The sequence below is a fragment of the Benincasa hispida genome, chromosome 4, assembly GCF_027475165.1.
Source record: "Benincasa hispida cultivar pf3 chromosome 4, pf3_genome.v1.1, whole genome shotgun sequence".
In the NCBI taxonomy this organism is placed as follows: domain Eukaryota; kingdom Viridiplantae; phylum Streptophyta; class Magnoliopsida; order Cucurbitales; family Cucurbitaceae; genus Benincasa; species Benincasa hispida.
In genome coordinates this window covers 42,984,993-43,010,995 of record NC_143481.1, presented here as the reverse complement: position 1 = coordinate 43,010,995, position 26,003 = coordinate 42,984,993, and the positions used below count along the sequence as shown (strand labels likewise).

Here is a 26,003-nt window from a genome sequence, read left to right as displayed (position 1 = left end):
CAATAATGTTTACAAACTATAGAACCCTACAATATTTAGGGCATCAACCCCAACACTTAAGAAGTTAGATGTAACTACAGAGAAAAAACGGTAATTTTAGCCCAACTATACTTACGAGCAATTTGTGAATGGTCATTATACTGTTAATTGGTTATATCCAATGGACACAGAAATATATTTGTAGTACGAATAGTACAATCGTCAGTCTTTAGTGGAGTGTCTGACAGTTAACAGATGATGAATAATTTCATTAAATAGTTTAATTAATTATTCGCGTACCGTTGAAGCTTCAAGCTACATGTCCACAAGGTCCCCTCGGTAGCTCAAAATGACTAAATGAGAATCAATTTTTTTATTCAAATTAATTATATATGATAAAATTAAGTTAAATTAATTATATATGATATAATTGTTATAATGTATTTGATACAATATATTATAAGATTATTTGAGAGGAAATAAATATTTGAATATAATTCATATATTAATGATGTGAATTGAATTCATATTATTAAATTTAATATAAATTTGATTTATATTAAATGCCATGAGAGAAAATAAGCTATAGGTTATATTGTATATGGTACAATATTGAAACTATAGGATATATGTTACATTTGATATAACATATAGTTTAATGTTTATTATATGACAAGTTAGTTATTATGTAATAATTATTAAAAAAAACTATTTTGGGAGGGAGTTACTAACTTTTCTATATCAGCCATGAGAGTGAAGAAGTGCTCTCAATCACCCAATCAATTATTTTTCCTAAGAAATATAAGAGAATAGTTCTTTGTGTTTTTCAAGTGATCAGAAAGTTTCCTACTCCCTACTCCTCACTTCTTCTAAAATATCTTCTCCCTTCCCTCACCAAAATCACCAGAGCCCACACCTCGTGGATTCTCACTAGAGAATACCGAGGTCTCCAACTGGTGGTGTCCCAATTGATCATTTTGGTTGTCGTTCGTGATTTGCACACAAAAGGGGTTTTAACGTGAAGTTTTGAGATCTTCAAGGGTAAGTCCTTCTGGACCTTTTCTTCTCCTATTCTTTAAGCATGTTATTGTATATTCTCTGTAAATGCATAATTTTTCAGCTTTTCTGTAAAATTTCAATTATGTAAATTGGAAAATTTGGGACGATCCCACTTCCGTCTAAGGATCCTATCGTTAGGGTTCCTTCAGAAAAATGGCTATATCACTATACAACAAATTTGTTGAAAGATAATTTGGTAGACTTATTTATAAAGGCATTGCCTATCACAATCTTTGAAAAAGTTGGTGCATAATTTTAGAATGTGACGACTCAAAGATCTCAAGTGATGTTTCCATGAGGGGGAGTAAATATACTATTTAAGAGTATAAATTATATAAAATATATACTCTTTTTCCTTCACTAGGATTTTTTTCCCATTGAGTTTTTTCCTAGTAAGGTTTTAACGAGACATATTTCATATACATAATAGGTATCTAAGGTGAAGTATTATAAATATTATGATAATAAATGCCCATTAGATGCTCGTGCTTAGTGTTCATTGTCCACGTATCTCAACATTACACGTTATTAGTGTCCATGTAATCCATCCCCTACTCGCCAAATTGCCTATAAATAGTGGCATTTGGTGGGTTTTAGAAGACACGCATTAGACAAATTCCATGATCGTCGGAGAAAGTGGAGAACCTAGAGAAATTTCTTATTTTTTATTTTGCTTATTTATATATTATGTTTAATTTATTGTGATATTTATTTAATTTTATTATTATATTATATTATATTTATTTTAATATTATATTTTATTGGTATTCACGTTCCTGTTGTGCTCCACAAGTTCACAACACAAAGTTTATTAGTAATTTGATCTATTGTTAGAGCTATATGTCTAAGTTGATTATCCATCTCACGTTGATCTTAACTTTTTCAACCATCAAATTTGTAAAAAATTATATTTACATATATATAAGAAATATAAATTTTAATGATAGAGAAAGATATTTAGAGAGACGAGCTAGATGGAAAAATATACACATCTATAAATTAGAAATATAGAAATGAATAATTGTTCATTGGAACGTTTATTATCTCTAAAAAAATAATAGGTAATATTAATTTTTAAAATATATCTCCTCACTTATGATAAATTTCAACTTTTAGAGTTATATTATAATATAAGGGAAATTATTTTCAATGATAAAACTGTTAAAAATATTTATAAGATATAGCAAAATTTTAGAACTATCAATGTCACGTTGATAAGTATATATCATTGATAGTTCTAAAATTTTACTATATTTTATAAATATTTCAGTTCATTTTTATATATTTAAAAACAATCCTATATATAAAAATTATATATTAGAGAGGAAATGAATTTAAAATTATTTGATAGAATATCGGAATGCTTCAACTACACCACAATATTTTCACCATGCGTCTTTGAACAAATTTTCTTTGAATTCAATATCTTGATCGGGGCTCCAATCTTTCAACGAATTCAAATAACATGTGTTTAAAAAATATAAATACATAAATTTACAATATATTATTTTAAATATGTAAGAAAATTATATATAAAAAATACAGAATCCACACCACGTAATAATGAAAGAGCTAAAGCGAACTTGACTTAGTGGTATTGACATTATCTCCGTCCATAGAAATAAGTATTCAACTCAATTGATATCAATATATGTCGAGGACTAAAAGATCTATGGTTCAAATACTTCCACTCTATTTGTACTAAAAAAATAATAATAAGTAATGAACTCTCGTCAATGATATATTGATGAACATTATTGACACTTCACGTGTTTTTTATCTTGTTATGCTTAAAATTATATCATATTTACAAATAATTTTAACCTGCGAGGTTTACTGTTAATTTGAGGTAGATCGTTTTTGTCATATGAGCATTTGCTTCCACCACTTTTCTTAAAGAAAAGTTCATGAACTTTCACAAAATTAACAACACGTTCAATAAATTTTAATTTGTAACGATTTAATTCGTATATTTTTAATTTTGTAAGAATTTAATCAGTAAATATATGGTAATAATTTAGTTTTAGTTTTTTTTTTTTAAAAAAAAATCATGATTTATTACTTGTAAAAAAATTATTGTGAAAATTTAATAAGATTTTTCACATGTATCTATACTATATATATAACATGGGTTATGAGGAGAAAATCTTTTATTTCTTCTTTTACGTCTACTTTATTAGTAAATGTTGAGAACACTACTATTTAATAAATGTCTTTTATGCTACATTATTCATCGATAGGATGTGATAGTTCGAATGTGAGAATACATATATGACTCTATCTAACAAAATTGTAGACGTACAAAAATTTGAAATGTCATATAATTTGAAAAAACTATCAAAAGTGTGTATTGAAATTTTAAAATTTGAAACTTTCATTGATGCATTTTTTGTTTTTTTTTTTCTTCTCCACCTTTTTCTTTTGATGTTTGCTTCATTTTTGCGTGATTGTTTATTAAAATTATATACTAATCCGTGCATTTTTTCGCTGAAATATCGAAAATTTGTAAGAGTATTATATAATGAATTGTTCTTATTGCATTCTTTAAAATGATTTTCAAGTTCTACATGATTACAAAAATATTATCGAAATAAAGTATTTAAAAAAATGGTTGGAAAATAACAAAAAGAATGAATTACAAAATACAAGTAAATTTTACAGAGAAAAAAAAGTTAGAGACGTGATGATAAAATCATATAGAATCAATAATATTTTAGAGTTATTTTAAAATTTTATTTTACCACTAAGAAAAGTTTATTATGATAAAAACTAAGTTTAAATATTATTTACTTATTACATATAATTTTTTTTAATGAAACGGGGTAGAGGTTGTCAAAATAAGTCGATTGTGCCACCAACTATGGACTTGCTTGAATAGGAAAGAAGTGCCATACAATCTGGAAAATGCAAGTGTGACACATGATGCGTATTCATTATTGGTATTTTCAAATGATTGAAACCACAAATCTTTATCGACAAATAGTGATTGATCCTTTTTTTTAAAAAAAGATTAAATTATTATTACATGATAAAATTTGAGATATATCGTGTTTGGTTTATATTTCCAAGCATTCAATTTAAAAAATAAGAAATTGAAGTGTTTGATAATCACTCAAAATAACTTTTCAAGTGTATTTTGATCTTTTTTTTTTTTTTAATTTTATCAAAAGTGTTTAAATAAAAATGAGTTCTTTTAAAAACTTTTTTTCTTAAATCAATCCAAACGATAGTTTGTTAGAAGAGATTAAATTACAACAATTTTAAAAATAGGGAAAATCTTGTTTAGTAATCATTTAATTTTTGAAAATTGAATCTATTTTTTTCTCAATTTTTTACAATATTGTACATGTTTCTCTAATAAAAAAATTGAATTCTTTATCAAATTTTTAGCTAAATCTTAAAAGTAAAATACAAGTATTTATATATTTTTTAATTTTTAAAATTTGATTTTTTAAAACATCGGTATAAAATAAATAATAAAACCAAAGAATTGGTGGTGGAAAAGGAATTTACAGACTTAATTTTTTTTTAAAAAAATTGAAACCAAATGATTATCGAAGGTCTAAACTATTACGCAATAAAAAAAAGAACTAAATTTGTTAGAATTAGAAACTTGTTTAATATATATATATATATATATATTTTTTTTTTATCTATCTTTAGAGTAAGAACTTATATTTGTTTGTGTCAGAAAAGGGGAAAAAAAAGACATTATATTCGTCTAATTCATCTACGCGCGCGCCGGAAGCCCTATCGCGGCAAATCCGCTCTCAAAATTCGCAAGGTTTTTCTCTGTTGATTTGAATGCCATCGAAATCTCTGTTGTTTCCGTTCGGATAATCAGCAGTGTAGGGATTTTGTGTTGCCTGTAATGTTCGAATCTCAGTTACAACTTGATCATTCTTCTGTTCGAGATTCGATACTCCATTTCTTTCTTCAGCTTTCTTCTATATCATCGTTGCGTTCTCTGCAGTCTGCTGCACTTCACATCGCCTGCTTATAGATTGTTTAATCAGTGATAGATTTCTTCAACATGATTTTGTTATTTCCCACTCATTTGACAATGATTCTGAAATTTTAGGCTGCTGCAAGAGAAGCTTGCAAGTTTAAGCTCTTTTATTTGTTTAGTCATTCGAACAAGTGGAGAGGATAAAATTAGTCCGAACATTTGTTCCTAAAATTTCAATTTCCTTAATGAAAACTATACAATTGTGTTGTAGTTGCAAGTTGAATTGGTAGTTTCGTTTGTTTTTTCTTCCGTTGTCAATTCACGTTACAGCATGTGATGTATGTACAAGGTAATTAGGTCGGATTTAGTCTCTCATTTTTCTGATCTGTTGTAGAAGTTCGTAAATATTAGGAATCTGGAAAATGTGAAATGTGCCTACGTATGGATAATGAAGGAATACTTAGTTGAAATCACTTGGAATCTGGAATTGTAACTACATTAAATTTTAGTGTATTTTTTCGAAAGCTAAAATTTGAGTTTAATATGTTGAAAGGAAATGCGTCTCCAGTCAACATATCATTCTGTTTTTGGATTTAGATTCGTTACGTGGTTAACTCAATGCCTTGTGCATGTATTCTATTCAATGTGGCAGATGAAGAACGTGGTCTTGGCAGAAATTCGATGACTCCAGATTGAAAATCCCTCCATGGTTAGTTCGACTCCTGTTTCTGAATAGTCGTTTTTCTAATTCTTTAAGATTTTTTAATTTATCTCTCATGTTGTATCCTGGATTATCAACCATAAATTCCATCTACAATCTACTGATGATACATTCCTTTTTGTGAAAGCGGTCTAAACTTAAGCAAAATATTGATGAAAGGGTAAATTATATGGCAATTTTGGTAGGTTGCATGGCTAGTGAATAGCTTATGAAGTAGTTTTTTTAAAATGCCTTTAGGCACTAATACTATGAGGGAGGAGTTACTGAAACCAGTTGAAGAGATGATTTTTGGCCTTTGGGAAGATTGGCATGATGTATAAACTCATTGAATTCCAACATACATCTTATATGTTTCCTGTAATCTGAGTGCAGTGGCTGTTAAAATAAATAAGTAGTGTCATGAACAGTCCGTGCTGTAGTGTATAACTTTTCTTGTTTATAAAGGTGTAAAGTACTGGAAGGTAGATTGCTGTTAGACACTCTGGAATGTATATATACCATACTGTCCTCGATCTCAGTAGAACTTGCCTTCTAGATGAACTTTTCATTAATATTTTTTTGTTATCTTTTCCTGTCAATATTTCATGGACATGAGGCATTCATTTATATGTGGATTTATCTTTCTTCATCGTGTGGATCTTTACAAGAAAGTTAATAAAAGCTTTGTCGTCTTTGAAGGATCAAAATATCGAAGGACTGCCAGATTACAAAGATATCAAACAAAATGAATTTTGTTATCGGAAGTAAGATATTTTAATCATATTCACCATCTCCCTCTTTTCAATATTTTGTATATTTCAATGATTGTTTTCACGAGTTTTATTGTACTTAATGAACATGGTTTTTTTTTTTTAGTTGGGACAAAACAGCTATAACTATAACCGTCATCCACTTCTAATTTGGCAATGAGACAACACTTTTCTCACTCACCTAAACGGAGGAATTTCTTTAGTCTTCAACAAATTTCTTTCAGTTATTCCTTTGGCTGAATGTCAACTTGTGTAAAACAAAGATTAAGGATCTCCTCCAAAAGTTAATACAAAGGGCATCATTTTCTGGACTCTTGTTGTTGTCAAACAAGCTTCAAAATCAGAATTCATTGATTTTGTCAGATTGTGGCAGATTGGCCCTCATCCAAGCCTCTCTCAAACCTTCCTGCTTTTATGTCATCTTTTGATGTCCATAGTGGCTTCCACTATAGTAAGATTTGAGTCATTTCTACTTAGCCATTTGGATGAGGGTCAATCTGCCACTGGCTTAGTAGTTAAATTTGGTAGGCAGCCTCCTCTTGGGATTTATCCAAGCAACTTGATTGACTTGGAGATTAAGAATGGATATCTCTAAGGGGTTCTTAAAAGAAGAAGAACAAGGAAGAAAGAAAGAAAAAGGTTAGAAAAGAAAAACCTAGTAGCTATCAAGCACTCAATTGGCGTAATGCGTGTGCAAGGCTAGTAATAAACCTGGAGACCATCACTTCGACTATTTATTGCCCTTTCAATTTTGGCATATTGTATTAAGTTCCTTTAGCTGGTTGATTGCCTCACCTGCCATATTATATTAACCAAGGCCTTTTATGCGTATCTCATTTAATTTCTAGAGAACTTGTTTGACTATAGAAACATTTAGTTAAGAAATTTAAGGTTTAAGTATACCTGGCACCAAGTGTCAAAAGGGAAATATATATATATCTGGCACGGCGCACAGTTTGAACCCGTATTCTAGAATCATATTATTTTTTCACTTGCCATATGGACTATCAGGCCAAACGATGGTAGTATATTTTTCCCAGGTCTTTTAATGTTTATAGTTTATCCTTTTCTTTTTGCTAATTAGAAATCTGGAAATACATTATGTAACTCCCTCACCTTGGCTTGAGGCTCGCCTCACTCCTTTTTGGATATTTTGTCATTTTAATGAAATAGTTTCTTGTATGAAAAGAAAGGTTCTATTGAAAAGTATACAAATTTTGATTTGTTTTCTTCTCCATAGACACAAGAAGCAAAAGGAGGAGGATATTGCAGTCTGTGAATGCAAGTTTGATGCTAATGATAACGATAGTGCTTGTGGGGAGGGGTGTTTGAATGTACTAACCAGCACTGAGTGTACTCCTGGATATTGTCCCTCTGGTGTTCATTGCAGGAATCAGGTAACCATGAGGCTATTTCACTGCAAGGCAGATTGTATAAGAAATATATTATATAACTATCTATCTATCTAATATTATCAATATATATATATAAAACTATATTCCAATCTTTATTATATAATAATGTACACTTTTCTCGATGTGTTTGTAGGAATTGTTTTTGACTTACCTACTGATTTGCAATTAATATCCTTGTGGCGTTTCTCTTTCTTTGGATTCCTATTTGCAGTAAATTCACGAGGCCTTCTGCAATGTTCTGTAGATAACTCTGTCAATCTGTCTGTTCTTTACAAGTTATGCAATATACCACACGTGTTGTTTATTTAGAGTCTGTTGGCTATGCATTCTCAATTCTATTTTATATTTTTCAGATTCAGTGGAATCCATCTGTTTGTTGGGCACTTTTTTTTTTTTTTTAAAAAAAATTTTGTAATCCAGATAGTGAAAATTCTAGAAACAACCTTTTCATGTTTTCAATGTATCTATATTTTGAATTTGAAAATTTGAAATGTTGAATTACATTAAAAATTATAAAATTTTGATAAATAAAGTACATAATATTATAAACTCTTTCATTTAATATATTTGTTTTTGACATATTTGTTTATGAATTATGTCATCTTGTATTTCCTTTTATTAGTAGCTCTTTCTATTGGGATGTGATGAGTGCGCTATGGGTGTGTCAACCTAGTTGAGATATCCGGGCGCAGTGCGCCTGCTGGTTCCCTTGTCTTCTAGTCTTCTAGTTTTCTTGCTTATTATGTCTCATTGTAATTCGAGCATTAGTCTTTTTTCATTTCATTAATGAAAAGTGTTGTTTCCATTAAAAAAAAAACTCATTTAATTAAGTATAATAAAATATATGGTAAACGTAGGATATTGTAAAATATCAATTATACAGAATATATAACATAAAACCTGTTTATAAATTAACTAATATTAGTTGTGATTCAACCTAATATTTAGTTGTAAACTAGAACTAATTTTATAGTTTATAAATATTTATTAAATACATTTTGAACTAGAACTTAAATTAGGATCTAGTTTCTTAATTTGCCCCCAAAGAGATCCGAAAACATGGAAAATAGGAAATACAACTCTATTTTAAATCAATATTTCCCAATTTCTATTTTCAGATCTATAACAAGCGTGACCTTATATTATGTAATTTTACAATTGGTCTGTTATTGGAAACATCTGTTATTATGAGCTTGGATTGAGGATTAGAACGATGACTTGCAGCCCCGACTTCTTGAGCTGAACTAAATTATCCTTCAATTACCAATATGTAACAGAGATTTCAGAAATGTGAGTATGCAAGAACAAAGTTGTTCAAAACAGAAGGCCGTGGGTGGGGCCTTTTAGCTGACGAGAATATAAAGGTATTTACTTGGCAAGGTAAATAGATGTATTTTTTAAATTTCTCATTTAGATTGTTGTATTCTTTACATGTCTCGTTGGACCATTACTGTTCTTCAATATGGGATCAAACCTCTTTTGCATGTTCTTTTTCTCTGCTAATATGTTGTTGATCTTTACTGCCACCTAGACCTAGATAATGTGAGCTGACTGATGATTTTAAAGTACATGGGTTGATTCATTTATATACCTAAAAAATTAGTTTGATGTATTTCACACTCAAAATTTATTATTATTATCATATATGTGTCTTTTTAGCCTACTCAACAAGTGTTCCTTGCATGTGTAACACATTTGTTGCACTAACAAGTGTCCGATACGTGTCCAACAAGTGTCAAGTGTCCAACATGTGTCGGACATGGACACGCTAGCTAAACTAAAGTGTCCGTGTTTCTTAGTTTTTGGGTATTTGAGTCACTTTTTTTGTACTTTTCTTATATTGTTGAAAAATTAATTTGGTTCTGGAACAGGATGCAGTTGATGATTTAAAATTTTTAAACAAACAGTAACTGTCCCTCCCTTGTCGAGTTTGTAGTAGCAATAGTCTCTTTTTATTTGTTCAATGAAAAGTTTCGTTTCTCGTTTAAAATAAAATAAAATAAAAAGTAACTGACTTTAGATGCAGCTTTTGCACCAACTATATTTAGTATCAATACTATGGCATCTTGTAGTTCTATTATTTATATTTACGTATCTAACGAACTCTCGTGTAGCATTGCAACAAACATCATATTTATTAAGATTGCTTTCTGCAGAGGTATTTTTGTGCCAGCAACAAGAGACTTAAATGAGAAGCCTTTTTCAATTTTAAATTCATCTTTACTTGGCCAAATAAATTGAATTTTGTTCTCTAAAGATTTTTTTCCATTTCTTTTTATTTCTTGGGGACAACGTAGAATGGACAATTTATTATTGAATATTGTGGGGAAGTTATTTCTTGGAAGGAAGCAAAACGGAGATCCCACACTTATGAAAATCAGGGTAACATATCAATTTTATCAAAGTTACATGCGTAATGCATTATATATAATATAATAAATTTAGATCATCATTTTCTATACCTTTATGGTAGGACTAAAAGATGCTTACATCATCTCGCTCAATGCCTCTGAATCAATTGATGCCACTAGAAAGGGAAGTCTTGCTAGATTTATAAATCATTCGTGGTGAGTTGTTTATGCTGAATATTACCATATATTTTGTGTATGTATACCAGGCGAAGGGAAACCAAGTATGCCAGTAAACATAATCTATCTTTAATTACTTCGTTGTTGTCATTAATTATTTTTTTGTAAGCTTGCAGCTTCCCAAATTGTGAGACGAGGAAATGGAATGTGTTGGGTGAAATAAGGGTTGGAATATTTGCAAAGCAAGACATTTCCATTGGGACTGAATTGGCATATGATTATAATTTCGAATGGTATGGAGGTGCCAAGGTTCGCTGCCTCTGTGGTGCGAGCAGCTGTTCAGGATTTCTTGGAGCCAAGTCTCGTGGCTTCCTGGTAATTTTTTACTTATGAAGTAGTTTTACTTTTAAAATAAGGAATGCGAGACATTATATATGACCGTGGTTCTTGGTAAGGGTTGTAAATTCATCACAAATTGGAAACTGCAAACGGTTTTCTTTGTTTTGTATTTTCTGACCGTACATCAATCTGTTTTCCTTGTCAGGAGGATACCTATTTGTGGGAAGATGACGATGATAGGTAAAGCCTTTTCTATGTCTCTGGTCTTCAGCCATCTCTACCCCCACCATTTTTTAATGCTTGATTTTTCCTAAATAGCCAATGTTAGAAATTAGGTTTGGCTACTGACGGACTGTTGGCCTTGGTGAAGTGAGAGAACTTCTCATTCTAAAGCCAGATTGCAGTTAGGATATGTACAAATGAAAATAATAAGAAAGGGATCCAATTATATCTGTTGATTAATTGTTTCATTTTATGGAGGGTCAAAGGTGTCTGGGAAAGTGTTATTATGAAGTTGTGAGGCAATACCCCAAAATTCTCTAGTCTTTATGTATACATAGAATTGTAATTTGGATGTTAACCTGATTATATTACTAAGAGTCAGGAAACCTGAAATGCTTAATAACTTGTGTAGGTGGGTTTCGACTGAAATGATCTCGAACTCCTAACCATATTGTTTAGTTCTAATTAGTAGACATGATGTGATGCATGGTTAAGGATAATGCTCTCTGTACAGCAATATTGATAAATTTTAATATTTAAATATGTCGCATTGTTAGTATCCTTTGGTTTCCTATCACAGCTATTTTAAATTTATTGTTCAGATATCTATATGGAGGCATGTCTTTATTTTAGTTGTTACATGCTCTTCTTGCTTCTTTTCTCATGAGACAAAGAGCGTTAACCGTCCTGCTTGGTTTTAGGTATTCTGTTGAGAAAATTCCACTGTACGATTCTGCAGAGGACGAGCCTTTCGTTAAGCTCCACACAGCATTTAACAACACATATTCTGAGTTTGAGGGTTATCTGAAAATTGAGAACCCAATGATCATAGACGATGATTTGGCAGCTGAACAGCAACTGGGATCCACTGCGTTCATTGATGCCTCGAAGAATACAGTTCAATTGCAAAATACAGTTGTAGGAGAAATTAAAAATGAACCAAAAGAGGAGCCAGAAGATCATCCACAAAATACGCAGCAGAGCTTTTCACATCAGAATGCAATGATATCTCGTATCCGAAGTAATACTGCTTGCCGTAATTATCGCATTGGACCTGGACCTGTGGCCAAAAAACGTTCAAGAAACTTGTCTAATGGAAGGACAAAAAATTGTACTATGAAGCAAGTAGATGCGAAATATGTTGCTCGACTATTGGAGTTAAAGGAAGCACAAGAAGATGTCTTACAGTATGAGGTAATAATTGCGTTTTACAGCAGTCTTTTCTGGCGAGCTGTGGAGTGATTATGAAATATCTTTTCATTTGACGTCTTAGTCATTTAGTGCATGTTTGGAAGTGATTTTGAAATAGTTAAAATCACTTTTGTTGTGCTTAAAATTATTTCAAAGTACACCTTTAATCACTCGGTAATTTTAACTTTAGAATACTCCCAAACGTGCCCTTCTTAATAAGAAAAAGAGAACACTTTGGTATGCTTTAAAACCAATGCTCCGCTGATGAGTCATTAAATTTTTTGTGCAGGAAACAAAGAATAAAGCAACTGCCGAACTTGATTCGTTGTACAATGAAATACGACCTGCCATTGAAGAATATGAGAGGGATAGCCAAGACAATGTAGCTACCAGTGTTGCGGAGAAGTGGATAGAAGCAAGCTGTTTGAAACTGAAGGCGGAATTCGATCTTTATTCTTCTATAGTCAGAAATGTTGCCTGCACTCCTCTAAGGTCAGGTGTCTCTACTGACCCTCAACCTCTTGAAGCGGATGGCGACAATGACCTGAAATTGTTAACTGATTAGTCTGCTTATCTCTGATAATATGGAGCTGAATTAGTTACTATGGTAAACCATTTCTATCGTATATTAGTTGATGGTCGGGATACGCTAGTTCTTATGGGAGCCAACCTACAAGGTCTGTGGAGCAATTCATATCGAGGAGTTTTCAGGTTAGAGGTAATCAAAGCCTTCAATTATGAGCTTATTTCTCATGCTATACTCTTATCTTTTAAGGTCTTTTTTTGTCCCCTATTCGCTATGCTGCACTCGTTTTAAATGACATCATTTGATCTTATCATTTCAAGCGTTTGGGTCTCTGTACTTTATATTTTGTTCTATTTTGGTCTAGTTCTTGTGCTTGCAATGAATTTTAAATGAGTCTATGTAGTTGGTTTATTGTTGAATTTTTTTTTTCCGAAAAATAATTTAGTCTCAATTAGCATTCTATTTATAGATTGTGAAAATATATTTACACAATTGTCTTTTTCAGGTTAAAAATTATTATTATTATTATTAACTAATTTTGATAGAAGTTTAAGTTTGAAGGTTAAATTTAAGGTTTATTGAAATTTCACGGTCGACATTATGGATTAAAATTGGACAATTGAAAGTATATAAACTAAAATTGAATTGAACTCAAAATACTTGGACCAAAATGATATTTTAACCTAAATTTAAATAAGTTGATTAAGAAAAAGAAAATGAGTTTAGATAGAAATGATCTTGGGAAACATTCGATAGAATTAAAAGGCATACTATTTGCATCGAGGTTAGATCAATCAATTTGATTGATCGGCAATTTCTGCCGTGTTTCAGGTAAATTTGAGTTACCTATAATCATTTTAATTTTAAATTTAATCAATGTTTTCTTTATTAAATTTAAGGCTAATTATATTTGTTAATTATTTATGTTTCAGTTTTTATTTTACTTTATTTGATCAATTTAGCTATTATTGTTTAAAAGTTTTAAATTAGCCCCTTGTGTTTACTATTTTCAGGTTTTGGCAGAAGGTTTTAGTAAATGAGCAAAAATCTAGAGAACAAGGTCCATCTAAAAAAGGAAAATATTTTTTCCCTTCAATTTTATAAGAAATGAGTAGAAGTTGAGTTTTCTTTCTTTTAGATTACCTCCGTCAGCAACTGGAGAATTAACTCAATTGGTTACGGGATTGATAAAAAAGGTTAGAGGTATAAAGTCTAACTCATGCATGTTGAAATAAATAAAAGTTTATTATCAACCAATTTTAACATTCACCAATGAGAGGGAAAATGTTAAAACAAAGTAGACAAAATTAAAAAAATATTCAAACATTAGAGACTAAAACAATAGGTTAAGCCTCAATATAATACAAAAGCTTGTAAAAATTTAAGACTTCCGCTAAAAACTAAGTTCATGTAAGCCACATTGGTTGTCCTAATAGTCAATAAATTAATAAAATGAATTTGAGGATAAAATACAAATTTTTTGTGGAAATTTGTAATGCAATTTCGTTTCTCTGTTGCTTCTCATGGAATGGAACTTAGGGTTGGTTTAGATTGATTAGAGAAAAATGAAAACTATTTTGAGTGGTTACTAAATATTTCAAATGCTGTTTGGAGGGCCTACGATGGAATGAGTTTGTAATGTAATATAATCTTAAATCCATATTTGTGTTGAGTATTTTAGGCCCGATTTGTAATATCAAATTCATTTTGTTTTCACAATTTTTAATCCAACCCTCTTTCTTGTTTTTACACTTCACAATTCTATTTTTGTTCTACTCTTGATTTTTCACTCATTCCAATATTCTTCTAATTTTCAATAACTTTAAGTACATTTCAGTCTCTTTTTCAAAATGACTTATTGCGGAAATTAAACCTCAGAAAAGTTGAACTAAACATTTTTTTAATTCTGTTGTGTGGATTTAATTGATTTGGAACATTGGTGTTAAGATCTGACTACTCTATGATCTCCCTTTCATCGGCCTGCACATGCCCATTATTTATTCATTTATTGGTTCTTTTGTTGTATCTTTGTAATGTCACTTTTTGAAATGTGAAATATAGGAAAAATAAATGATGAAAAAGAGAATGTTGTTGAGTGACCCATTTGGAAAAGTAAATATAAGTAGTGAAGTGTTGCTGTTTCTACACGGTGGAACTGGAAGTATGTGGAATTTTGTTGACCAAATTAACCTATCAGTCTTTGTTTCTCTACATTCACGGATTTGATTTTGGAAAAAAAAAAAAAAAAGGCTTTGAAAGTGAAATGCCGCGTGGGTCCCTTCCTTTCATCATTTTTGTAGTAAATATCCTTAATGCTTTAAACAAACCTTTTTCTATGGATTTTCTCCGATTTATTATTTTTATTTCTATTATTTGGTTTAAATACTATTTTGATTTTGGTTCATTTTGATCCTTGATTTTTAAAAAAGTGACCATTTTGATCCCGTAAAAATGAAGTAAAAATGAAATTAAAGGGACCAAAATGGTCATTTTTTGAAAGTGCGAAAATCAAAATGAATATTTTAATAGTACACGGGTCGAAATGAATATTTTAAAAGTATATGGATTAAAATGAACTAAAATGAAAGTACGGGGGTCAAAATAGTATTTAAATTTAAAATGAACTAAAATGAAAGTACATGGATCAAAATAGTATTTAAACTTAAAATGAACTAAAATGAAAGTATAAAGATTAAAATAGTATTTAAATTTTATTATTATTATTTTGGCAAATTGAAGGTGGATTGATTTTGTAGTAGTACGAGGAATGCTTTTGTTAAACCCATCGACTTAAAGCATCTTAACTTGGAAAGATCTTCGCTACTTTAATAGTCTTCTTGTTTTTGTTCACTTTATTACTTTTTCTACACGGTTAAACTTTATGTCATTCTTACATAATTTAACGTGATTGACAATAAATAGAAGTAACTACATGATTATAGTATTAGACTATTCTTATTTTTAGACAAGACTAATAAGTTATTGTTAACCTATGATACAAGCATAGTTCGACGATAATTGATGTGTCTAAACATATGTAATTGTTGACATTTGACTGTAACGAGCATAATTTAGAATATTCATAGGATCCTTGCTAATGTTTTTAATTTTAATGTTTATTAAGGACATTTCTCTTTCTTATCAATACTTCTACGAGATCACGTTAATCATGAATTTCTCTTACTATTCCTTTTTTTTAATGTTGTAAAACTAAAATGATAGCCTTACGTAATATTATAGATTTCATTGTTCTATTTTTTCAAGTAATGAATTTCTACTGCATACCTACTTTATTATATGCACTTTTTCTCCTTTATTGTAAGTTCACCTAAGGTTTGATTTTCAACTAATTTGTTATTGAAAAATAGAATTTTGATATTTTATTTCAACACGAACATATACGACACACTTGAATATTTATGATCTTTGTTTGTTCTTTAAAAGCTTTAGTCAATGTGACTTTTTCTCATACCAAGTTTAAGTTTAAGGGTTTTTTTTTTAAAAAAAAAAAAAAAAATTGATGCTTGAGTTAATTAATTGAAAGCATTTTTATACTGTTGAAATGTTCTATTGCAAGCTGTATTATAATAGATCTCATTTTATACCGTAAGGATTAATAATTTATAGGATTGCTTTGTCAAACAAACTACTTTATTCGATGGTGGTGGTTGTTGTCAACTTCTGAATTTTTAATCATTGTATTTGTGTGTTATTTATTTATATCTATAATCACAACTATTTGGGCCAATTTAACAGACAATTACTCCACTGACAATAATTTTATAAAAGAAAACTTACAGAGTATTCCTAAACTTCAAAACATCTATTAACAAATAAAATAAAAAATCATTTTAGAAAAATGAGTCCAACTTATTCAAAATTATAACAAAATGTCACTATCTATCAATAATAAATACGGATAGATAGTTATATTTTAAACAGTTTTACCATTTAAAATACTTACCTTAAAATAAAATGAATATTTTTTCAGTTTTAAAATTGTATGTTAGGCGATTGAATGCTGTTATCCACACAACTATGTTAATAAATAATAATGTAACGGAATGGAATTATGTAGTATTATTTAAAGTTGTAGATTTAAATTCACAACTTCTTCGATTAAAAAAAGATATATAAGTCCACAATTTTGAAGGATGGTGCCAACCTAGCATTATGACAGTTATTAAATTTCGAATAGGCTAACTTATTAAATTCTGAATAGAAAAAAGCATCTACATTGTTTTGTTAAATCCTATCTAAATTTTAATCTATTTTTTCTAAAATATATATTAAAGAAAATATTAAAGTACTATTTTGGTTTCTATATCAGTTTTTATACTTTCAAATTTTTTAATTGTAATTTTTATATTTTTAATAGATTTTTTAATTTTTAGAACGAGTTTATTGTTGATGGGTTCAAAAAAAATTATCTATTAACATTTTTGCTTTAAATTTTAGAAATTATAGAAACTATAATTAGACATTTGAAGAAGAAAAAATTTAGCTGCACTTTTGTGCAGTTAGCAACACTCAATAGTAATATGTTATTTGACAAGAAATTTTATTTTAAAAAATTGAATTATTTTAATTTTATTTTTAATGTGCAATTAGAAGAGGATCATGTGGCTAATCATCCCATTTGGAACAAGCTTAAATAAAGGAATTAAAATGGTATTTTAGAAAAAGAAAAGAGGGTAAAATATCTTTTTGATCCTTAGATTTTGGCGTAGTTTTTATTTGGTCTCTAAGTTTTCAAATGTTACATATTTGATTCTTAAATTTTGAGTTTTGTTCAATTTATTCCTTAAATTTCAAAATATTATAATTTTATTCTTTATTAATTAATTAGAAATAATTATGAAATGAAAATTTAATTTTAATTTTAAGAGTGATAGAAAAGAGTAAAATTTAATTAATTATAACTCTTTTAAAATAAATTAATACTAAAGACAGAAAATGAGTATTTAGTGAAGAATCGAGTTTAAAAGTGTAAATGATGAAACATGGGATCAAATTGAAGTAAAAGTCAAATGTCAAAGGTAAAAATGAACATTTTTGAAACTTAGAGACTAAATTGAAACCAAACTTAAAATTTAATAACTAAACGTGTAACTTTTTGAAAACTATGACTAAATTGAAAAGTTATTTTTCAAAAAAGAAAAAAAGAAAAGGAAAAGAAAGAAATAGATGGGACCTACCATAATAAATTGTTCGGTCACTTCGTAAATGTATTAGATGAACACATGGGGCAATGACTTAATGCAACATTTTTGACTTGGCCAAACATGATGATTGAAGAATACCAAGAAATAGCATTAAACTAGATACTAGAAAACAAACACATCAATGAGGAAAAAATGTTTATTTATTTATTATCATTATCATTATGTTATGATATTTTAAAGTCAAATAATTAGAGAGGCATGGTATTAAATTCTCAATCCAGGTGTATTTTAACATTTTCCTTAGTTCGTCAATATGAGTATAGCTCAATTGACATAGTATTTGTACTATTGACCTTGAGGTCAGAAGTTCGATTTTCCCATCCCACACTTTAATTATAATACCTTTACAAAAAAAAAAAGAAAAGATATTTTTGTTATACCGTAAAAAAATCACAAAATACATAAGAATAAATAATATGACCACATAGAATAATTCTTTATTAATTTTGATTTTTCATTTTTCATTTTCATTTTCCATTTTTTTTCTAATTTTTTTATAAACATCCATCGATATTTTATCAATATTTCTATAAAATCCAGATCTCAAAATTTTATATTCCACATTTTATATCGTGATTAAGGATGCATTTGTTTTAAACTAAAGAACTCCTACTTCACAACTAAAAAATACCAGTTTGATAATTTATTAATTCGAACTTTTTTTTAGTATGAGGAATGAACCTCTGACCTCAAAAAAATCATGTTAATTACTATTGAACTAAACTCCCTTTTGACTATTAATTTGAACCATTTGATGTTGGAAGTTTGTAGTCCACTAAAAAATGAAAATTACATAATAACTTATTAATTTGGACCATTCAAAACCTCTTCACACTCAACCAACTTGACTTTCCTTATGAGATTCAATCCCCCTCTTTTGAGAACATTGATTAAAAGACCCATACTAAAGGTCCAAAATAAATTTTTGCCTCAATTTTTAAAAGCTAAAAATTTGTGACATTTTGTTTGTCTCATAATCAAACAATTTTACAAAAATTACTCTTATTTCATCTTCTGCGACCAACTTCGGTGATTCTACACGAGCATCTCTGTCCATCTTATTCTTCTTCTCTCCCTTTATTGAATTTGCATTTTAAAACAAGAGTAAAACAGTGAGAATGCAAAGCAAGATCGTAAGAGAAAGAGGGATGAGAGGGCAATTTGTGAGAGTGCAAAAGTGTAAGAGTGAGAAATAGAGAGCAAAGAGTACAAGAGAGCGAGAAAGTCACTCACTTTGGTAATTTCACCCAAAATTAACGTGGATGAATAGCGTTTTAAAAAAATTGGTCAATTCTCATTTTTCTTTAAAAGAAAATAAAAAAAATAATAATAAAAAAAAATCTTTGCCATAGGCTCAAACCCCCTTGGGAAAGTTGACTATTTGAAACAGATAAATTACTGAAATTATTGAGTTAGCAAAGCAACCCCAAAACCGCAATGGCAGATTCCCCGAAACCTCCTTCGTAATCTTCACTTGCAGTCGCCGCCTTCCGTTTACCTTCCTTTTCTTCTTCCCCTCTCTTCAATCTCTCATTTCGCCATTGAAATTCCTTCAAATCCCCTTCTCAGATCATAACAAATCAAATCAAATCAAATCAGATCAGGCCATGCAACCCACCTCAGCTCTAATTCTCGCATCCGTCGCCAGTTTCTCCGTCGCAACCCTATTCCTCTTCTGCATCTTCTTCCTCTGCCGACACCTCAAATCCAAGCATCAAACCACCCGCCAACAGCAAGTTCGCGACCGCAATTTAGATCTCTCCTCCATCACCGTCGATGAGAGCGCCTCCTTCGATCCTTCCCTCAGAATCTCCATGGCTGAACTCCGTGTCGCTACCAAGAATTTCAGCAACGATTTAGTCGTCGGCGATGGCTCCTTCGGCCTCGTTTACAAGGCTCGCCTCTCCTCCGGCGCTACCGTCGCCATCAAGAAACTCAATCCTGACGCCTTCCAAGGATTCCGAGAATTCCGCGCCGAGATGGAAACTCTCGGAAAACTCCGCCATCGGAACATCGTCAAAATCTTGGGATACTGTGTTTCCGGCTCCGATAGGCTCTTGATCTACGAATTCATAGAGAGAGGAAGTCTCGATAATTGCTTGTACGAGACGTCGACTTCGGCGGAGGCCGATCAGGATTCCGATGGTTATTTGCCCTCACGGCTGCCATTGCCCTGGGAGACCAGATTGAAGATCATGAGAGGCGTTGCTAATGGGCTTTCCTATTTACATGGGCTTCCTCAGCCCATTATCCATAGAGATATCAAGGCCGGCAATGTCTTATTGGACTCCGAATTCGAGGCCCATATTGCTGATTTTGGGCTGGCCCGTATGATTGAAACCTCTAATTCCCACGTTTCTACTCAGTTCGCCGGAACTATGGGCTACATGCCGCCGGAGTACAGGGCCGGAGTGACGGTGGCGACGGTGAAGGCTGACGTGTACAGTTTTGGGATTTTAATGTTTGAGATTGCCATGGGCCAGAGGCCCAATTTGCCTATGTTATTGGACGACAGAGAAGTGGGCTTAATAGAATGGGCTAGGATTTTAGTGGCCCAAAATAAACATATGGAAATGGTTGATGCTAGCATTTCCAAGGATGAACTAATAGAGGCCAATGTGAAGGAATATTTTAGGATTGCTTGTTTGTGCACGAGTGAGAATTCTAGAGAAAGACCTCCCATGTCTAATGTTGTTGAGCTCTTGGATCGAATTTGCAACGTGAAACTACGGGACGATGACGAGTATCAAAATAAGCTCGACGAGTAATTTTGGCAACAACCGCGACATCGGCATTTCATGTGGATCAGATGCACAACAATTTCAATTGTAAGGAATGTAAATAGTGTGTTGAGCCAATTATTCAAATAGGTAAAATGTAGAGTGATGTTCTTGAGTTTTTATTTCTTTTTTCTTTCTAAAAGTGTAGGTGAAACAGAAATTTGAATCTTTCAATGATAATCTTAAACTAACTTAAACTTGATGATGTGTTTTGACTAGTACTTTATATTATTATTGTGTAATTCCTATCATGAACTTGTAATATTTTCAAGTTTTTTGTAACTCAAACTTGCAAGTGCATTGTTATTCACCAAATCTTTCAAGTTGATTTTTTTTCCTTCTTTTTAGTTAGAGTTGTGCCTATTCTTATTATGAAATGCATCAAGGGGAGTTAAATTAGGTATTAATGTTATCACATTAATATGAGCATAGTTAAGTTGTTTAAGACATAAAACACCAACTTAAAAGTTCAAAATTCACCTCCATATGGTCTGATCTAAAACAACGTCAATAGGAAATATCTTCTCGACTAGGTAGAAGTGTACATATAAAAAATTTCTTTACTTGTACTTTTCTATTGTTGGAATTTTAGGGAATTGTGATCCATTCCGTTTTAGGAGAATGACAAGAATCATCTCACCATGTGAAAGAGTGGGAAATGATGGGTTTTATACAGGTGGGTTGGGGTAATTTTTTTTTGACCTACCTAAATTTTCGAGTTGGTCCCAATCAGAGATGACAACCCAACCCAACGCAATACTTAAATCATCAGATTGGGTCCACTCGATTTTGGGCAATGCAAAAAATAAAACAAAATGTTCTTGATGGTACAATTACAACAAATGATGGTTGGGAGAGAACAAGAAAGAGTGGTGGATGGCTAACGACTGCATTCAAGACTGGGAGAGAACCAAACGAGGGATATCAAATGAGAGAGAGAGAGATGACAAAAGGCATTAAGGCAATGATGAAGTACAATGACAAACGAGAGATGCAAGAGGAACCAGGGAGAGAATGGACAAACTATGAATGAGAAACACATCGTTAAATTGTTCAATTGCAAAGAGAAATATATCTTTGAGTTTGTTCGGATTGAACCAAATTGTTTTATGAACTTGTGAACCAAATCAATCCATTCTTTAAAAATTCAACTCAATCCAACCCTTATAATTCAAGTTGGATTAGTTGGATCTTTTAGGGGTTGGATTTTTTAACACCCCTGAGAAAAGATTTCATCTAGCTTTTGGAAGAGCATTCAACCATTCCACTGTACTCATTTAGTTTTTGCTCATCTAAATTTTAAACTAGGCAATATAAGTCCACTCCATATGACAAAGAATGAATTGAGAGAGAGACAAGAAGTCAAAGGCTAAATGCAAAAGGAAACTTAGACTATAAAATAATGTCTATCATAAAAATCATGGAGAGGAGGCAGGTCTATCCTTGGTTGGTGTATGAGAGTGATTTTGAAATTATTAAAATCACTTTTGTCGTGTGCAAAATATCTTCAAAACACATTTCTAATCACTCAAAATCTATTCGATGTTTAATTTTACACTTTCAAACACAATTTTCATACCATTAAACTTGGCTTTGAATAACAAAAGTGATTTTAACTACTTCAAAATTACTCCCAGACATGCAGTTGAACAATGATTCCTGAAGCAAGGTTGACAATAAAAGTGAGAAGAAACGTATCGTATTTTCAAGGTTATTATTATGTAAACGTAACCTTCAATGAATGAAGGTAAAGAAGTTTAGCAAGGTTTGAATAGCTAAATGCTCCCAGTGAATTACAGACTCGTAAAGAAAATGAAGACTTTATATATAACAGAAAAACAGTAAGTATTGCAAGGAGCACACACTTGAATGGCAATTAAGTGTATCAGACAACAAAACTCTCATGAAGACTATCAGATGAATTACAGGATGTAGATACATAAATTACAGAAATTGGAAAAATATAGCAACATCGACCTTGTATGTCGTGTCATTCGAGATCTACTATCCCAAAATTTGAGAGAAGGATCTTTACTTGATCAACAAAGTTTGAACCAGTTGCATACTCTGTCAGTAATCCAACAGCAAAACCAAACATAGCCCACCTGTTTAGTGAAAAACAACCCAGTAAGAGTAGTGAAGACCCAACCATTAACAGTAAACTGAACGGCTGATTTCTACTAGCATAGCAACTAGGGGTGTTCAAATGACCCGACAACTGAAACAACCTGAATTATCCAATCCAAAATTGTAATAGTTGAGTTGAGTTAATGTTCCTAAGTTGGGTTGGGTCTTGGGTTGAATAGATTTTAGGGGATTTTTAAAAATAGAAAAATAAAAAAAATTATTTACACAAAATAGCAAATTTTAATCATCTTCCCCCTTCTTCTTCAATCTGATCTCGGTCTCTCTCTCTAACCCACAAACTTTCCTCTTCTTCTTGGGTCGGATCTTGGTCTCTCTCTCTCAAACCCATGCACTTTAATGTCCAGCAGCCACCACACTCATGCCCAATGTCGATCTACCGCCGTTTGGGTCTACATCGCAGATCTGGTTGTACGTCACCATCGGTGAGCCGATTTTTCTCTCTCTCTTCCTCTAACTCTTAGATCCGTGCAACCCAATCCTTGTCGCCGCTAGCACTAGAGTTGGCCAGATTTTTTGTCGTTAGAGATAAGATTTTTGGCGTTTTGGGTTACTTTTGTTTGGTTTTCGAAGATCAATTAAGTTTTGGTGTTAAAATTGATTTACCCATGAAGTTGGATGCTAGATTTGAGTTTTGTTTCTTTTAGATAGTTGTGATAGACAATGACAGATAGACACCGATAGAAGACTTCTATCAGCATCTATCTATGATAAAAACTGATAGAAATCTATCACTGATAGACATTGATAGAAGTCTATCTGTGTTTTTTTGGCTATTTCTGTAAGTAGTTTGATATTTTTTCTATATGTGAAAATTTTCCACAAATTTTTTCTGGTTGACCCAACACAATCCTACGATATATATCTACATATATTTATCTTTGTTTAATGTTTGACTGACTATGGATTGATGAATTTGTGCATTTTTTGTTTTTTTAGGATTATTTCGATGTTTATTTTTGTTTAATGTTTGTAATAGATATCATGGATATTTGGTATTCCACATTCGAGTTCTATGAGATTTTAATTATTAGTTATGTGTTGTAGATAATTTTAAATTAATAAGAAAAAATAATAAACCATCAATCCAAACCCAACCTCAATTATAAGGATTGGGTTGGAGACCCTGTTCAGGTTTTTTGGGTAGCCAACCTGACCAAGGTTGAATTTTTTCGTTGGTCCAAGAAACACACCAACCCGTGCAAATCCCTGCTAGCAACTAAGTAACTTATGGAACAAGGTACACAAAAGGGCTACTTTAATTCAGTCAGATGCAAATCTTTAGGAACAACATCAAAATGAATAAATTCAAAAAGAAAACACTAGAAGTCTGAATAAAATCAGCACAAAACACAGTGGATATGATTACTCAAACAGAGGAAGTGATATTCGAAATGGCTTGGTTATTCATAAAGATAAAGAAAGAGATGGAGTTTAGGCACTTGAACATAATCAAAACTTGCAGCTACAAACAAAATTAACTGGGGAATAGTCGAGTAAAGTTGTTGAGGCCTTTTGGCAGTTGGCACCACATTGTAGTTTACTACAAGCCAAAGAAAAGCCTGTCCTGATGGGTAGAATAAACAAGTAGCATGAAAGATGGAGAAATATTTAGACACGTTGGATAATCATTCCGTTTTTAGTTCTGTTTTTTAAATTTATGCTTCTATGTTCTTTTAGTTTCACCCTTCTCAGATAAATATTTAAATTCTTAGCTAAATTCTCAAATAAAAATAAAAAATCAATCATGAGTGATAATAATCAATAACCTATATAATATCAAATTTTCGGAAAGCTAGGGACTGTATACCTTAAAAGAAACTCTAAAGAAAAGGTGCCAATCCAAATACAAATACAACAAGAGAATTAGTCCAATGGCAGTCAATTCGATTGCAGGCAAGACCTATATTATTAATTTAATTGCAGAAGAAACATCATAACAGCCAGCAAGAACAAATGAGTATAAATCCCGATCAAAATTTAGTAATCACAGTGGAATCAAATTAGAAAAAGGGGGAAATGAAATCGACCTCCCATTGGAAATTTCATTCTTCCCGATGAAGCCAAAGAACGGTCCCTGATCAGCTTCATCAAGCTTCTTCTGCTTAAAATACTCCTGAAGCTCCTTAGCTTTCTGCCTCTGAAACTCCAATGTAATCACATTATCCTGTTTCACAACAGGAGACACCGGCGACGGAGGCGATTGCGGGGGAGGAGTAGGCTTGAGAGGAGGCGTCGGCGAAGACGGCGAAGACGGCGAAGGCGGTGACGGCTCTCTGAGAGAAGGAGCCGCGGGTCTCCGAAGAGGGCCTTCGGTCTGAGAGCTCCTAATGGTGAAGACGAAAGGCTTGGAGGAGGAGAATCGGAGGGAAGTGTGAGGGGAGGATGAAGAAGCGGAAGAGGAGGCGGAGGCGGAGGGAGAAACGGCGGCGGCCGGCGAGGAGGAAGGCGGAGGGATTTTGATCTTGGCAAAGGGGATCGAACAAGCCCCCGACATTTCAGAAATTTGTGTATGGAAGTGAAATGGAATTCGGGGGATAGAGAATTGAAGTCAAAGATTGCTCGAGAGAAATGGATTTAGGGATATGTTTGGTGTGGATACAATGTCGCCAAGTTTCAGAAAATTACATGCCATTGAGCAATTTCGAGAATGGACTAAGAAAAATCATAGCCTTTCAAACTCTTTATAAGGTTTTTATTTTATTTTATTTTCATAAATTATTATTTAATTTTGGGCCAACTGTAATTACATTCTTAAATTTTCAACGATAAAAATTGAACCATCGGTTAAAATTAGATCCTAAAACTTATAATAGTTGTAGAAATTAGACTCCAAATGATAAAAATTTATTTGAGAGTTCGATTTTTATCAACTAAAGGTCCAATTATTACCAAAATTATAAGTTCTAAAGTCCAATTTTAACAATTTTATAAGTTTGAACGTTCAACTTTTACCATGCAAAGTTTAATGATGTAATTGTAACTACCACTATACTTTAGTATTTGGTTTTACAATTTATTGTTTAAATTTTTTGTATTGAACATGTATTTTGGATTTTGTTTTCATTTTGTTGATGTACTTTCATTTGTATAATTGCAATCTTTGTATTTACTATAACTCTCAAAATTAATCAATGTAGTTAGTTTTTTTTATTGATTTTTTCCCCAAACATCT

The 26,003-nt window shown here is 31.4% G+C and overlaps 3 protein-coding genes across 7 annotated transcripts; 2 read left to right on the top strand and 1 right to left on the bottom strand.

Annotated features, from left to right (window-relative positions):
* The first annotated feature begins 4,685 nt into the window (after window positions 1-4,685).
* Window positions 4,686-13,935, top strand: ASHH1 (SET domain group 26). Of its 5 annotated transcripts, none has more exons than XR_005481365.2 (12): window positions 4,686-4,822; window positions 5,640-5,696; window positions 6,387-6,451; window positions 7,698-7,854; window positions 9,150-9,236; window positions 10,170-10,254; window positions 10,346-10,439; window positions 10,577-10,775; window positions 10,945-10,979; window positions 11,663-12,155; window positions 12,442-12,870; window positions 13,692-13,935. XR_005481365.2 is itself a non-coding variant. In XM_039029121.2 (11 exons), the coding sequence occupies exons 2-11, from the start codon at window positions 5,694-5,696 to the stop codon at window positions 12,715-12,717; spliced, it is 1,494 nt and encodes a 497-aa protein (XP_038885049.2). In that variant the 5' UTR covers window positions 4,686-4,822; window positions 5,640-5,693; the 3' UTR covers window positions 12,718-12,997. The 5 variants fall into 5 exon arrangements, 3 of the variants coding, with proteins under 3 accessions (XP_038885049.2, XP_038885050.2, XP_090169487.1); XR_016529407.1 differs by having other exon boundaries at window positions 4,690-4,906; XM_039029121.2 differs by lacking the exon at window positions 13,692-13,935 and having other exon boundaries at window positions 12,442-12,997.
* Window positions 13,936-18,869: 4,934 nt separating this feature from the next.
* LOC120075409 (Protein kinase superfamily protein) lies at window positions 18,870-20,883 on the top strand. Its single transcript, XM_039028787.2, has one exon. It carries the CDS (start codon window positions 19,511-19,513, stop codon window positions 20,669-20,671), a length of 1,161 nt encoding a protein of 386 aa, XP_038884715.1. The 5' UTR covers window positions 18,870-19,510; the 3' UTR covers window positions 20,672-20,883.
* A 1,604-nt stretch (window positions 20,884-22,487) lies between these two features.
* Window positions 22,488-25,503, bottom strand: OHP2 (one-helix protein 2). The gene is made up of 2 exons (XM_039028788.2): window positions 24,859-25,503; window positions 22,488-22,788 (listed from the first exon to the last, which is right to left on the bottom strand). Exons 1-2 carry the CDS (start codon window positions 25,323-25,325, stop codon window positions 22,674-22,676), a joined length of 582 nt encoding a protein of 193 aa, XP_038884716.2. The 5' UTR covers window positions 25,326-25,503; the 3' UTR covers window positions 22,488-22,673.
* Window positions 25,504-26,003: the final 500 nt, after the last annotated feature.